Source organism: Copadichromis virginalis, linkage group LG18 (genome assembly GCF_057382275.1).
Source record: "Copadichromis virginalis isolate Kocher_CV1m ecotype Utaka linkage group LG18, C_Virginalis_male_GT1.1, whole genome shotgun sequence".
Lineage (NCBI taxonomy): Eukaryota > Metazoa > Chordata > Actinopteri > Cichliformes > Cichlidae > Copadichromis > Copadichromis virginalis.
This window is the reverse complement of record NC_140635.1, coordinates 3,156,979-3,173,906: the sequence shown is the minus strand read 5'-3', so window position 1 is coordinate 3,173,906 and position 16,928 is coordinate 3,156,979. Positions and strand designations below refer to the sequence as shown.

The window sequence follows — 16,928 nt, the reverse complement described above, 5'->3', positions numbered from 1 at the left end:
TGGAACTGGCTGTCCTATGAATTCTGGGATAGTTTGGGCCATGAAGGATACACCCGACCCATCCTTTAAATCTGGGGAAATGAAGGAGGCATTTGTCTGCCACGTTTGGAGCAGCCTTCGTCGCCTGGCTGTGACGTAATTGGCTGACAAATGCGGTCTCCGAAAGATGCGGCCAAGGAATTGGGACATACCTATTGAGACTGCCAGCATGGTTGGGGAGGGGTGATGATTTGAGCAGTGAACCCCTCTGTACACCAAAGTATTGTAGAGTCAGGAGGCCGTGTGGCTGACAGCTAAACGCTGGCTAAAAGTAAGTCATGCAACGGTCCAATGATCCCAAGCTGAGCTGCAAATCTCCAAGAAAATGGCTGAAAAAGAAAATGCACCAAAGTCCTGACCTCAGCCTGATTGTAATGTGACACCTCAGGAGAGCTGTGCATAAACAAATGCTGCAAAAACCAGTGAAGTGAAGTGACGCCGTAAAGAAGAGCGTGAAAGACTGATAACATCATGCAGAAGTTACTGCTGCTGAAGGAGGATCTACAAAGCACTGCATCGCGGGTGTAGTTCTTCACAGGACTGCAGACAGTCTGGGTTGGACGACGGGGTTCTCTGCAGTCTTAAACAGGCCTTAGAGGGGCTGAACTCTAAGCTGCAACAAGCCTGATAAAACTGCATCGTGTTACTGTATCACCACCTCTGCTTCAGCATGCAGTCATTTATAAACGAGTTACAGTTACAGCCTCATTCTGTGATTTAAGATGAGATTAGCTTCAACGCGTCAACCTGAGCAGCTTTAAACTGCCCACAGAGCTCGTGTAATGCAATCGTGTAATCTCGTTAGGTCTTATGGGGAGGGATAGCTCAGTAGGTAGAGTGGTGGCCCCATGATCGAAAGGTCGGGGGTTCGATTCCCCTGAACAGCTACCCTGAGGTACCCCTGAGCAAGGTACCGTCCCTACACACTGCTCCCCGGGCGCCCAATGGCTGCCCACTGCTTCACTGAGTGAATGGGTTAAATGCAGGACCAATAAAGTACACTTTCTTCTTACCGGGGCACCTGCCCAGGTGTTTGACATCGATCTGCTCCTGCTTCATGCACGAGGCCTCTCTGACCAGGCAGGGGTTGTTGTAGGAGTTTCCGTCAGTGGCGCACACCGGGTTTTCATTGTGACCGCTGCAGTCGATGTTACATATGCACCTGAAGGGAGGAGAGGAGTCGAGTCAGGAGAATAAATGTTGTGTCTTCAGTCTGAACGCGTCTCTGCCACACAATCATTAACTGAAGTGCGTTTAGAGGAACGAAGACGCTGCTCATTAGTCCTCCACAGACCGGCTGCAGATACAAAGAACTAATTTCAATCCCTTTCAAGAACTCCTTCACTCGTGATTAATGGTTTCAAATTTACTCCCAGAGTTCAATGGTGGGACCTAAAAAAAGAACTTTTTGACTCTTATTTCAGTCGATTTATAGTCTTGTTTCGCTACGCTTAATAAGTCAAGTCGAGTTCATTTATGTAGCCCAATATGCCTGGAAGGGGATTGCAATCGATACAGTATAAAAAGCCTGTTGTCCTTAATCAGATCAGAATATCTCCCTTAAAAAACAACTTATAGGTAAAAATATGGAGGAACGCTCACAGAGAGAAGCAAATATATTGCTCACATAGAAATCAGGACCTTTATTTACCTCAACTACAAAAGTCAAACGGCCTTGGAGACGGATCTTATTTGTAAATCTCTCTCTGTGTAAGTCTGTAAAAGCCTCACTTCAGTTTATTTAAGTGGATTTTTCCAGTGTCATATATTTTATTCCTAGAGCAGCTTTGCATGATTGACAGCCCCAAATAATCCTTCTTTATCTCATACCGGGCCTCAGTTTATCCTGTCTGAAACAAGCTGTAAGCTAACTCTATATGATTGGCTGCCGCACACAAACAGAACAGGAGACAAAAAGTGAAGCTTTGGTGTTGTTGGTGTCAGTTTGTATTTACACAAACCTCGGGGGTGAGCTTCGTATGAATGTTACGAGTCGAACACTCACCAGACGTCCTCCGAGTCTTCGTCACACTCTGCTCCGTATTTGCATGTGCTGCACTTGGTGAACTTCTTCCCGACGTCTGAGCCCGAGCCCTCGTCGTCTGAAAGACACAAAGAAGAAAAACTTTAAGTATGAGTGTGCCTTTAAACAATAATGATTATTAATCAGTGTCTTTTCACTTTTTGTAAATCGCTTTGGACCAAAAGACGGTGCAGTGAGCAGTGAGATATACCAAAATGTACCAGTATTATTCACGGAGGCATTAGCTCAATTTTCTACAAAAATCACACACTGGTATCATGTAGCTATATGGAGCATTTTTTTAAAGGAACACACACATTAGATTCCTTAGGGGTCATTTTGAGACAGGACCCCCTTTCAATAAACAGTCGCTACAGGAAAATGTTGTTTCCCAACCAGTAGGTGACTATCTGGAAACCACTGGGTGGAACCTACGGGTTGCTGGCAGTCGCTAATGGGAAGCCAACTGTTGCACCAAAAACTTTGTTGTGATTGCAACTTCTCCTTTGACGGAAGTGTGTGTTACCACTGAAAGCACATTTCAAGAAATGCGGCTTTTACTTTGAAGGTGAGCACTCCCCATTTCTGGTCACATTTCTCGAGCGTCGCTGCAGCTCAGAAAGGAAATGAGCAACTGCAGGAATCTGCCAGCAAAAAAGCAATCGCACTCTCAATAGAAACCAATCATCAACTAGTGGGGGAAGACACAATTTTCCCTTGCAACTAGTGATTACCAGATGGTTGCTGACCAGTGTTTTTATGTGGGACCAAACCTTAGGCCAGCAGTGTCCAACTCCAGGCCTCGAGGGCCGGAGTCCTGCAGGTTTTAGGTGTATCCTTGATCCAACACCTGGTGGTGAAAGTTTTCAGTAAAACAAAAGCTCAGGTCACAGTGATTCACTCTGATCCAAAAGTTCAAGGCCTGAACTACGATACATGCAGGGTTTGTTTCTACTCTTAACTCTGTATGAGGTCAAAGAGGGGAGATTTCCCTAATATGGTCATGTCAGGCACAGGAAGTCCCACCACCTTCTGTTTATCTGGTGCCTTAAAGAGAGCTAAAACAGCTTGTTTCATGCTGCAGGTGAAGCAGAATAGGCCCTCTGTGCCACACTGAGTACTGGTGAACCAGACCTTGACCTGTTTGCTCTTCCAACACATGAACCCAGAACCTGTGACTGTTTAAACACAGTTATAACGTCTGAATAAATTCAGCTTCACTTAAAAGTAAAGACGGGTTGTAAAGGAGGAGCCATGGTGTTGTTGTTGTACACTGTTACTGAGGAGCAGAGTTGAGAGCTTGTACTGTGAAAAGTGTGCCATTATTCACCTGTGACACTCTGCTTGTTGTTTCTCCAAAAAACTCGTTTTAATTTCAGCGCGCCGTCTGTTTTGCTCTGCTGGCTGTGAAACTCTTTATTCATCACTTTCCCCTCATACTTAGCTTTTATTATTATTATTTGTGCACATCTTTCCAGAACAGAAACCTGATTTCATTTCAAAAACAACCTCCAGCTCACATCAGCTTCTGTTCCGGTGAGCGCCGCCGTGCCCTTAACGCCGCAGGCGCCGTTTTCCACCATCAACACGCGACACGGCTCACGCGCTTTTCTATCAGACACAGCTGAACGTGTGAAGAGGCTCCCGAAGCTTATTGGCCAAATGGAAACAGAGACAACGCGTTATCATCTTATGATATTATTATTATTACCATTACAGGGGGATGCGTTTAATACCATCTCGCATGACGGCGTCTATTTTCCAGCAGGGAGCGAGTTCAGAGCAGATGAGGCGGTAACAACCCACAGCATCAAATATCAAAGAGCCGCGGGGATTATCCCAACCCGCCTTTCATCAAGGGAGCAGTTTTCATGATTCATCAAGTGTAATTTTGTCATGTAATAGAGGAAAAGCTCAGAGCCATCAAGGGGACGGAGAATAATCCGCAGGAAATGTAATGAGCATCCTCAAAGCTGCGCCCGGAGCCATTAAAACATCTATTCAACCTTAAAATCCAAAGAAAGGTGAGATCAGAGCTGCAGCTCCACTGCAAACAAGCAGCACCCTCAAAAACACTGGAAATAAAACACGAGTACACGTATAAGCAAGAGAGCCTTTACTCCAAAATCACAGTGTTGGACAAAATCACCAACACTCGTCTTTAAACCTTCAGTCTACTCTGATTAATACACAAGCAGGAGATTTAAATTTACTATGATCCAAAATCAGGATTTAAAATAAAAAAATCAGAAAAGGAAGAATCATGTAAAGATTTCAAGGAAGCTTTAAATTGTAAGTGAAAAAAGTCCTTCAGCACTAGAAGTTGCTTTTGAAACTGACCCCAGAGGATTTTATTTTGAAGGGTTTTCATGTAGGATGACATCAGATGATAATCCGTTTAATCTAATTCTGCACCTGCATCAGATTCATCCTCACTGATTACCTCGTATCCAAGTTTGAAAGATCATATGTTCCTTTCTACTTCTAATTTTAAAATCTTATGAGAATTACTAGATTTTTCTATTGTTGTCAGTGTTTATTGTAATGACTTCATGCAGCCCATTTGCAGTACCTTCATGGCCCGCTGCGGGGCTGCGGGCCACACTTTGGGAATCACTGATTTTGTTAATTTGATTTGGTCCAAATGTAGCTTGACGTTTTATTACTTGTTTAAAAAGATGCTGAAAAAGTGACTTCGACGTATCACAGACTTTTAGGTTTGGCTGAAAGGTGAATGATGAAGTCGCCTTTTTAGGATGCGGGAAGATCTCCGTATGCATACAAAGCCTCTGAGCAATTTTCTACTCTGATGGTTCCTGAATGATGTGAAAGGCCAAGCTGTGCTTTAGTGGTCGCGGCTGCTTAGAATGCTGCCCCGCAGAGCCACACCTGATGGATGGTGGGTGGGTCCAACCACATGCTAAATAACTGCATTCAGTTTGGTGCAAAACGCTAACTAGTCAGTCTCAATCAAACACAGCTTTGAACAAAAACACGACTGTAACAGGAGCATAAACACAGCAGTGTCTCGAGCACTCACCAACACTTTTATTGTCTCAACAGACTTTAAAACCACAGCAAACACTGCAGTGGAGACATATACGGTACAGCGCTCATATTGTCATACTGCTTTCTTTTAAATGACTGTTCGCTGATGATACAAGACTAAATTTATCCTTAACCCTTAAATCTAAGCAAATGAGAGGTTGTGAGTGAATCAGTCCAGATCATCATCGTTCAGTTCAACGATGCAAAGACATCTGCTTTGTCTGTCTGTGAAACGTTACACAAAACAGCTCCACTGTTCACTTTCAAGGAAGCGAGCATCTGTCCGCACATGTCGCACATCTGCAACCGTTACTGTGAAATGTTGGTTTCACTTAACGGGAGCTGGTCAGCTGACACGTCCACCATCTTGGCATTATTATGAAGGAGGACCGTGGCAATATCTGAGTTTTAGTAAGCAAGTCTAGTTTATTTATGAAGTGTTTTTCACAGACATGCACAACAAAGTACAAAAAAACTGTAAAAACTATAAAATCAAAACCAAAAGAATAGAAATATTCACAGACTGAAAGGTTTCGTCCTCCGTGTTCTTCAGTCTCTGAAGAGATGAACAAATTCTGAGCCTGCGATTGAAGACTGCGAGCTGCAGTGTGTTTAAGAGAGGCTGGGATTAAAAGATTGTGGCTCAGGAGGCAGCGCAGGAAAGGTTGGTGGTTCAATCCCAGGCTGCTCTAGTCTGCCAAAGTATCTTTAGGCAAGATACTGAACCATCTGAGAGTGATGTTAGATAGAAAGCATGCAGACGTAAGGTATGCTGTACAGAGCATGATATAAGAACCAGTCCGTCCTAAAATCTCTCTTGAACTCACTCAGTAGTCGGTAGTCTGGCTGCGACGCTGGAAACACGATTTCTCTAAACAGGGCGTTCCAGTGTTCGTATCGCTCGTTACAGACACATTTATAGAAGCTTTAAATAAAAAAGTATAATTAAAATTCCTGTTTGTTTAAAAAACAAACAATTACAGTGTTATTTAAAGTATTATCCTCTGTGGTTTATTAACACAGCCAGACGCTGCTGTTTTATTATTAATGTGTGGCAGCCAGATAACAGCTGGCCACTCATTAAAAAAAGGTGATGCCTCTCTGACAGCCTGTAGCATGTTCACATTATTATGTCCACCTCGAGACACAGAGCTGCATTATGAGTAAGGATGGAGAGGTCGCGCTCTTATTATTTCTCACTTATTGCAAGATTTCGACAGCAAAAGCATGATTAAAATGACTGGTGAAGACAGACGCTGCAGTGTGTGTGTGTGTGTGTGTGTGTGTGTGTGTGTGTGTGTGTGTGTGTGTGGGCCTGCTGGCTGACAGATTGGCCTGCTGTGTGTGGATGTATTGAACACGGAGAGCTCAGCTGGGGCTCGGAGGCTGCCGATCGATTGACGGGGATCTGCAGCAGAGAGGCTCCTTTGTTTCTGTTCAACTCTGCTGACAGCAGGACGCTGCTGCTCCAAGCCGTCTCCACCCACAGCCAGAAACACAGCGACTGCACCAACAGCTAAAGCCTCCTCATATCCACACAGTGTCACATCTGGACTTTCGTGTTTCATCATTGAACGGGTGTAGAAGTGGTGCTCTCTCTGTGTATGAGACTTTGTGTCTGCATGCATGCACATACTTTATGTAAAGACAAATTCATACACGGCGCAGGTACCAGGCTGTGTACAGAACCACTCTTAACAGTGAAGGAACTACACATCCTATAATGCACTGCAAATGCAAGATTCTAACGCAAATGACTTCCAGTATTCTTATGCAAAGTGATTCAGTATCATAGTGTTTAGTATAGTTTTAGTCTGGTGTGTGTCTGTACCTGTTTATATATCTTTGTGGGGACCAAAAGTTGGAATGTTACTATAGTTGTGGGGACCAACAGTCACAGCCCAAAGTGTCTGTCCTCACGAGTTTGAAGGCATTCTTGAGACTCAAAATGTGGTTTTAGTGTCAAGGTTACAATTAGGTTATTGTTAGGTTTAGGCTGAGGGTTAGGGATTTACTTTTGATATTTAGGGTAAGCGGCTAGGGAAAACATCATGTAAATTACATGTCCTCACTAAGATATCAAAACGAGAATGTGTGTGTGTGTATACTGAAGTAAAGTACACATGCTCCGATGTGTAAACCGTGTTTTGTTCCCGAGTTCAATCACCGCTCTAATTGTTTCTCAAATTTCATGCTTGCCACTGGGTTTAAACATTGCCATGGTAACAGCCACCTCCATTAATCAGACAAGTCAGTGTTTCAACTTAGAATTGTGGGTAGAGTAGTTCTTTTCCCTGACATCACAAATAAAACGTTGATATCTTCGAGACTTGTGTTTTCTACAGGAGCATCTACAGCCGTTTCACTGTTGTGACTGTAAATAAGTCTAGTTTAGATGGTTACAGCTCATAATTATGACATAGTGGGCGTCTCGCTTTTTTTTTTTTTAGAATTTTGTCATTCAGATATTATAAAGTTCAGGATACTCTATGTGTCATGTCTCCTTTCATAGAGGATTTCATAGATGTTAGCGAGGTTAGCCACGGTTGAATTACGTCACAGCTAAATCTCACATCTTTTGGATCCATCCTCATGTAGAAATCAGTCCACGTGCTTCATCCTATCCTCTGGCTAATGTTAGCTAACAGTAGCCAAACACACCCGTAACACAGAAAGAAAAAGCTAGCTATCCAACATAGCTAACCATAACTTTGTTGCTAACATCATCAGGATGTTATCAGCTGGTTTTTTTTGCCCTCATGAGAAGTTATGTGTGGATGCTGCTCGCTGTTGACAAGAGGTTTTGAGGTAAAACACATGGGAGCAGCTTTAAACATCCCATTGGTTTGGATTTCTGTGGAAAACCCATCTTTGTGGAGTCTTTCATTTAGAAATCAGTCCTCAAGCTTTCCAAGGCAACTGAGAGTCAAGGAAGGCACCATTTCTTTAAGCTGCGCTACAATCGATTCACACTTTAGCATTAATAAAAATAATTTAACACACGAAAAATATGAAATAGTAAAAGATCCACTGAATCTGATTTTCTGATCATCCAAACCTTAAACCGGTTTTGTGTCCAGAAGTGGACAGAGATCAGGTCTTCATCCTCCCCCTCATCATCACATCACTGACATCTGTTCAGTTTCAGACCAGGAGGCATCGAGGTTCAACACACACACACACACACACACACACACACACACACACACACACACACACACACTACAGAGGCAGGAGAAGGCTAATTAGACGTCGACAGAAAAGGTTAAAGTATCAAACTGACAGCTCAGGGTGGAGGCCGAAAGCAGCAGGTCGCCACCCGTGAATCATCCACAGCATCATGTGTTTAATCCAGCGTCTGTTATCATGAAACTAATACGTTTAGCATGACTGCAGATCAGGACAGATGTGACAGTCAAAGACAAGGGAAGGAAACAATAAGCTTTAAATGATTAATGTGACACAGAATTAAAAACTATAAATTATATTCCAGCTACTGTGCGATCAGCGCTGACGCTTAGTGCCAAAAATGCCTCTGAGAAGTTAATGGGTTTGTTGAAATGAAACCGTGTGCGTGACTCGAGCGGCGGAGGTATTTCTGTTCTAACGCAGACGTTATTTATTGGATGAATTTTTCACGCCTTGTACAGCTGATTTGTTTGTTGTTGTTTGTGAATGTCAGGCTTCGTTTTATCAGTCCCGAGCAGATGCACTCGCTCCTCCTGTGAAATGGTGTGAAAAACTGCAGTGACCTGCTGTTACGGAGCCTTTTCATTCAGCCGTGTATTTGTGAGCTGAGGTGACTCACAGGTTCTGTATTTTCCAGCTTATTAACTAAAAACTTTCATTAAAAAGTTTTTTTAAGGCTGCAAATTAGATGTAGATTACAGGATACAGGTATATTCTTGCTTGTTGCATTTAAGCTGTTTAAAAGCTTAAATAAACATGAAGTTAGTATGGATTTCCTTCCAGTCACTATAGATCGAGTTGGCTTTGTTTTAGTTAAAGATTTGTCTCACTGACCTGTAAATAATGTGACTTTATTAGGTGATTCTCAGCTGTTTATGGTTTATGTTTGTAATGCACGAACCTTATATTTCTTTCCTTATCTAACGTTAAATGTTAAAGCTATTTTCTCAAAAGCTCATATATAATAAATGTATATTTAATGACTTAACCAAGAAGCAGAAACTTCTTTGGAAACCCATTTAGCTGCAATTTAGAGCTAAATCACAGCTGCTATTTAGTTGCTATTACAGCTGCAATTTACTGCTAAAAAAGGTCATGCACTGAAATGATAGATTTTTCCTTTCCTTTGCAGATTACCTGGAAAATACTGAAATAAAATTTCAAACTGCTAAGAATGGAGGGGAAAATAAATCTCATCGCGTATGCTCATATATGAACGAACCCACGGCCTGACACAGGGTTAAATCTGGCTTTGCAGATGCAGAAGCGTCGTGTTAAGACTGGTTAGTGGACAGTTTAAGGTTTCTAAGTTATTGGGGCGATCGTGGCTCAAGAGTTGGGAGTTCGTCTTGTAATCGGAAGGTTGCCGGTTCGAGCCCCGGCTCGGACAGTCTCGGTCGTTGTGTCCTTGGGCAAGACACTTCACCCGTTGCCTACTGGTGGTGGTCAGAGGGCCCGGTGGCGCCAGTGTCCGGCAGCCTCGCCTCTGTCAGTGCGCCCCAGGGCAGCTGTGGCTACAATGTAGCTGCCATCACCAGTGTGTGAATGGGTGGATGACTGGATATGCAAAGCGCTTTGGGGTCCTTAGGGACTAGTAAAGCGCTATATAAATACAGGCCATTTACCATCTGGACAGTCATTCCCAGAATGAAGAATGCTGGAGCCCAATTTTATGGACGTTTTGGATCTTCTAGTGCAGGAGTGTCCAACTCCAGGCCTCGAGGGCCGGAGTCCTGCAGGTTTTAGATGTGTCCTTCATTCATCACAGCTGATTTAAATGGTTAAATGACCTCCTCAACATGTCTTGAAGTTCTCCAGAGGCCTGCTAATGAACTAATCACTTGATTCAGGTGTGTTGACCCACAGTGAAATCTAAAACCTGCAGGACACCGGCCATCGAGGCTGCAGTTGGACACCGTTCTAGTGAGTCTTTTGGCGAGTGTGATCTTTCATCAGCAGCTTTCATTTTGTCTCACCACGGCCATCGCTCCATTTAAAACTGTGTGGTGCCACTGCTGTACCCCAAATCATGACCCTCTTGATTGGGAGTCGTCTGAAGGCCGTGTCCTCTGCTGTCATCACCAGTAATCTTGGAGTTGTGTTTGATTAGTCCCTGACACCAATCTAAAGCAGAGCTCTACACGCCTGTTTTTACAATCTCAGAATTTTTAGTTGATTGCGTTTCTAAAGAGGAGCTTGCTCATGCACTAATGTAAATGTATGTAATCCTGTATCCACTTTGGTAATTTGAATCTTTCTCACTCAGTAAATCTGCCCTGGATTTCTCACAGACAACTTCAGCCAGCAGGTCAAACACACGGTGTCGTATCACCGCAGTACTAACGCTCCTGCCACAACTTCACAGCTACTGTCACTGTTTACAATTAGAGTTTCTCACCTACGGAGCATGTCACTGTCAGGATCACAGCTGTGTGGTTTCTCAAGTTCTTCGACTTTAAGACGAATGTTTGTTCCACGGCCCATCGATACGGGGTGATGACGTTTCCAATGGCCCTCAAACACTGCCGGTAAACTTGCTGTCGTCTCCTGACAGTCAGTGGCGGCTGGACGATCCACATTCACCCAGCATGGACTGGAATTGATTTACATTTGTGCAGAGATTTTGCAAATAATCGCACCACGAGAAAACCGCTCTGGCTTGGTCAGACACACAGTAATAATGTCTCTGCTTAAACAATCTGACCCACTCTGGATGAATTTTTACAAACTGCCCATCGTTTATAAGGACAAAGCTTTTCAAGCTGGTTTACAAGAGCAACAATTGCTGCTTTTTCTAACATCTACAGATGGGTTTGTTCTCGTTGAGTCACTCTGTGCTGCACTATTGTCAGTAGGGCAGCACAGCAGTGAAAATACATTTTAACGGCCAATGAACAAAATATTTAAACAGCTGAGTGCAAGTAAAAAATATGTTGAATGGTTAAATTCGAACGCAAGTCTGCTTCTTTGTGTTTGAATCCAAAGCTTTGTGCAGACACATTTGTCAGTCAGCCTTTACCAAAGAGAAAACCAAGCCTTTAAACTTGAGCTGTAACAATTTGACCCTCAAAAAATGAACATGAAAGCAGCAAAGCCCAAAGGAAATTACAAATTACAGTGGAGAAGAAGGACTTGGCATCATCATGTCTCCCAATCAAGTCGAAATTATTCACACGGATGATCTGTGAGGAAGGAAAATCACCACATCTCCACGTAATCATTCAAATCACTCTTCATAAAGAACTTATCAGCCCTGAAGGGAACCTTTCAGATTTTAAAGGACAGACATTACACATGAATAGGGTAAAATCTTTTACCTAACAGATCTCATTAGAAAACTCTGCCAGTTGGTTGACCTACTTTAAGGGCACATTTTCTTACCTACTTTCTCTGATTTATTTAGTAGAGATTGCATCCTTCTGAATTCAGCAAGCATCAGTCTCCAGCTCACACCGGAGCAGTTTTCCATCATGGAAAAAGGTGGACTGCCATCTCAGGATGGAGAGGAGCTGCTGCCTCAAGTTAAGGAGTTCAAGTATCTCAGGGTTCATACGTAGGGGAGGAGTGGAGCAGGATATTGGTGGACAGATTGTCTACTGTGGTAAAGAGAGCTGTGAAGGCAGAGTTGCTGGTTTATTGGTTGATCTATGATCCTATCCTCCTCTGTGCCCACGAGCTTTAGGCACTGACTAAGATAAACAACAGAATAGAATCTGCTTTGGATTTCATTAAAAAGTTCTCCAGACTGTTTCACATCTGTCATATGTGCTCAGGGTGAATCTGCTCTCACTCATTCACAGCACAGGGCGCCAGTGGTGGATCTGCCAGTTCTGGTATTCTATGGCACAACTAGAGGAGTGATTCTCAAACTGTGGTACATGTACCACTTGTGGTACTTGGGCTCTCTCTGGTGGTAGGCGGGAAATCTCCAATGTTTTTAAAGATTAAATAATGTACCATTGTGGAGGTATGCAAAGATGACACAAGAGTTTCCGAAGCTCTTCTGGCAGCCTGAGTCGACCAAAAATGTCTCCCCGAGCGTGAGTCCTCTATGAAGAGCAGCCTTTCCTTATCGCCAAAGGTTGCGGCTGTTACAAAGCGCTGGGTCTTAAAGTTTCCCTGGGTCTTAAAACTGCAAAGGCGGCACAGCGTTGTCACGCTGATGCTTAAAACACTGCCCTTTTCCGCGGTGCCACCGCGCTGCGATCCCAGCCACCATCGATGAGTTGAAGGCCCCCGGGAGAATCGGTGGTGGTGCAGTAGATGCTGTCGGTGAGTCGGGAACTATCGCCTGGATGCCGAAGCACCTGGTTGCCAGGAGAATCTGATCCGCTTCTGCGAGTGAGCGGTAATCCTTCGCGGCCAGCAGCGGGGAGTTGGCAAGGCCAGCTCGCACCGGCACCTGTCAGAGGAAGACGTGAGTGAAGAGGAATCCGCCGTCATCCTAGCAAGGACAGCGTACTCTCCGTGGGCTCGAGAGCGGTACCATCACCCAAGCCCAAGAGAGAGAGGAGTTTCTCAGCCGTTCTGCATCGGAGAGGGAATAGCGCAGCACCAGCAGAGCCTTGAGAGCGGTGTATCATCACACGGCGGGTGGACAGCGGATCCAGCAAGGCCACCGCAGGATGGTATTTCGTGTCATTGGCTGAAACGCCACGAAGACCAAACTGAGCTTCGACATGCACAAACCAGGAAGGCCTGGAAGGCTGCCACAGCAAAAATTAAAACGTGCAGCTCTGCTATCACTTCCAACATAAATGAAGACAGAAAAATAAACAGCAGCGACGCTTGTAGGGTTACTGAAGTCGGGCTAGCTGGTATACAATGAGGTGCTGCGTGGTGGCTAGCTACACAGCTATGGCTAGCATAAACACAGTGAAGCTGGAGGATGAACGCTAACTTTTTTCAATTAAATGACAGTCTTAATAAAGCAGAGTAGTTTGGACAGACAGCGGTCCTGCTGATGGGTTGAGGGCCTTCTACGGTCCTGCCCAGCTCTCCTAGAGTAACTGCCTGTCTCCTGGAGAGACAGATATTGATGTACCATCCTGGAGGAGCAAACTCTGTAGGGCCCAGGTATCACTTCATGATACCATTAGTGACACTGACGGCCAAACTAGTGAAAAAACAGCGAAAAACGATGAGGAGGGAAAACGTGTCAGCGCTCTCTACGTCTAAAAACTGCTCCTGTTTTTGGGGTTGTCTCATTGTTGCCTTTCTTGTGCACCCGTTATAAATTTCATTAACACTAAAGCAGCTGGAAGTGATTAACAACCCCCTGTGATACTTACCTGACCAGATCAATACAACAGACGTTTGATTGAAATGATGAAGTTGAGGTTCCTCAGTCGATGACTTACATAAAGGCTTAGTTTGTAATGTATAAAATTGTATGTTTGAATATAAACGAGGTATTCTCATCATAAATGCACACAGATTTGTGCACATGTACAGTTAACAAAGTGAAATAAAGAACTAAATGTGTGTTTTAGTCAATTTTATTCTGCATGTCACATGCAGCCATGATTTACTGTTAGGAAACAAGTTAACAGGTGTGAACATGTTTAAAGAGCTGCCGTTAGTTTTCCTAACCTTTTCTAATCCTCCATGGATCAGCTCTTCCATCTCCTGCTGCTCAGAGGCCCCGCCCACATGCAGATGGCAGCGGATGGTGGAGGTACTGCCTCTCGAGCAGCCGCCTCCAATTAAAACCCCTCCAGCAGCCAAATTAAACAACAAACACTGTGGTCCGTGCTCACAGATGGTTGCAAAATGTCTCTGTTGCCAAATTTGGCAACAGCGAGGCTTTAAGCTCGACTCCCACAGGACAGACAACACCATTGTGTTCTTCAGGGAGGACTTAATGAAACCTTTATTAGAGGAGTTAACATTCAGGGCTGCAGAGGCACAGAAGGACTCACAGAGGCAGAATAAACGGTTCTGCGTGGAGGGGTTGTTCAGCCACGTTTTGACCTCAGTGATTAGTTTCTTCATATCACAGACGGCTCACAATACAAGCAGTTAATGTTTGTGCAGGGCAGATAACGACTCTGCTGTAATTGATTTGTGTTTGACTTTCACCCGCAGCAGAAGTGAAGCAGGAAATGAAATCTTTAAATAGCCCAGTGAAAGACAGACACTCACCGTCTCCGTCTCCTGAACCAGAACCGGGATCTGCGAAGACACAAGAGACACAAACCATCAGATTTCTGCTTGTTATTAAACCCTTAAACCAACCGTCTCCTGGACGGGAAGCCATGCAGCTTTTTAGTTCCTTTAGTGGTTTATTATATAAAGATCTTTTATTTAAGATATGTGCTTTTACAAACTTCATGTATAAAGTTGTTATTTATTGTAAACCCGACTAGAATTTGCAGCCCTGAACATCCAAGGGAAGATTTCAGATATATGCAAATGCCCTCCATGTTACGGATTCATAAGACTGTATGACTTTTGGGCTTTTTAAAAAGAAATCAATTCCATTACTGACTGATGATGAATTTTCGGTGTGGGCTTGAGCAGGTTTGCAGCATTAAAGCCACTGTTACTGCGATTATCAGGGACTTTGAACATTATTGAAAGAGGTGTGCATGTAAAAATTGTCACTACCATACAGTAAGTGAAAATAAACCTTGGAGATGTTCCAGGGAGTACGCGTACCACTTGTGGTACTTGGGCTCTCTCTGGTGGTAGGCGGGAAATCTCCAATGTTTTTAAAGATTAAATAATATACCATTGTGGAGGTATGCAAAGACGACACAAAAGTTTCCGAAGCTCTTCTGGGAGCCTGAGTCAACCAAAAAATGTCTCCCCGAGCGTGAGTCCTCTATGAAGAGCAGCCTTTCCTTATCGCCAGAGGTCGCAGCTGTTACAAAGCACTGGCGGGCTGGTTTCCCTGGGTCTTAAAACTGCAAAGCCAATTAGTCCAATCCAGTTTCAGTGGATTGGACTAATTGGTACTGGTATAAACAAGAACCAGACCCATTTATATAGCATCAGTACACAGTCACCTACGAGCAAAAACCTGGAGATGGTCGAAAGGAAGAACTCCCGTTCAACAGGAAGTGACCTCCAGCAGAACCGAGCTCATAGACTCTACTTGGATAGACCACCCAAGTGACTAATTTTAGCATTTTTTTTTATATTTTCAGTGATAATCATGCAAATCATGATCTATTGTTTTGTGTGAATAGCCTCAATGGTTCTGCTTTGATTTACTCAAACCAAGTACTAAATCAAACCCCATAGTTAGTAAAAATAACGCTATTTCACTCAGGGGGACTACAAACTTAAATATTGTTCCATCTATGAGATTTATCAATGGGTTGTGCCTAAAGGCATCAGGTGAGCCATCGGGTTAAAAAGAGCTACAAACCAAGAGCTTATAATTTCCAAATTTGAACAGAAATGAACCAAAATATACTTCAAGCATAATTCAAATGTTTAAACCGGCACAAACATATAAAGGCTGACACATGAAGCTGCAAACATTTGTACTGAACCCCAAAATCAGGGCTATTGATCTTGTACTCATTGATCAACTTTCATTCATTCATCCATTAACAGAGCAAATACATGTCAATCATGGTACAGCAGGTACAGGTATGTGGATGTAAGGGTGTATTCCTCTCTGGCAGCAGGTTTAAATAAACAGGATTATGTTTGCGGCGCCTCGTTGGCTCAGACCTGCGGCTCCATCAGGAAATTGACTGACAGCATAAAACTTGGCACGTCTGCCTCGAATTAAGAAATGGACGCCGCGTTTGGAGTTTCTGGCACGCAGCTGCTGCTGCATTAAGAAATGGACACCGGCTGCTTTGTTCAATTAAATTTCACCTTTAGCTGCTTCACTTCTTTACAAAGTCATGATGAGATTGTTTTTCATGGGAAAGCAGGAAGAAATGGTCCAAGAGTGGGTACAGATATTAATGGTTCTGTCAGTATGGTATTGATTAAACGTTAAGAGTTTGGTTGCAAACTGTAGGTGGGACTCTGCTTCAACCTCTTAAAAGCAAAAAAAAAAAAAAAAAAAAAAACATCAGTGGGTGAGGGAGATGTTAATTTAGTAAAGAGAAAATTATTTAATGTTCAAGGTGAAGGGTTTAAATCTTTTTCCAAAATCAGTGAGCAGTGGGGCTTGTTCTTTGATGCACTATTTTATGACCAGTATTCAGTGTTTGTAGTCATGTGACTGCTAATGACATGACATTAAGTGTAAAGAGAGCATAAAGAGACGTTGTAGACCGATCTGCAACCACAGGCCAAAAAGGGAACGTTCCCAGTTTCTGTTTGGTGTCCAAGTTTTTCAGGTCAGCTAATAGTTTTTGGCTAGCTAGCCAAATAACATCTCTAATCACATAATATATTTTCATAATAATAACCATAGGTAGCAAAACACAGTTAGTCAGCTAGCTAGAATTAAATTGATAAAGTAACTCACAGTAAAGTATACTCTATACCAGGAGTTGAATTAGCCAACCACATCTATATTAACATAGTTTGCTAAATAATCAAATCAAATCAAATCAAAATTTATTTATATAGCACATATTAAAAACAACAGTGTTGACCATAGTGCTTCACAGTCAATAAAAACATGAGACAGTTAAAACAAACAATAGAAGAGGAC

General features: G+C 43.2%; 1 protein-coding gene across 1 annotated transcript in view; it reads right to left on the bottom strand.

The window, feature by feature from the left end:
• Window positions 1–16,928, bottom strand: part of tmeff1a (transmembrane protein with EGF-like and two follistatin-like domains 1a) — a 109,209-nt gene that overhangs the window by 19,308 nt on the left and 72,973 nt on the right. Inside the window, exons 4-6 of the mRNA XM_085440135.1 lie at window positions 14,444–14,473; window positions 2,045–2,141; window positions 1,053–1,201 (exon numbers count right to left, since the gene is read on the bottom strand). Of these exons, the coding sequence (XP_085296261.1) occupies window positions 1,053–1,201; window positions 2,045–2,141; window positions 14,444–14,473 (276 nt within the window). The remainder of the gene's footprint in view (window positions 1–1,052; window positions 1,202–2,044; window positions 2,142–14,443; window positions 14,474–16,928) is intronic.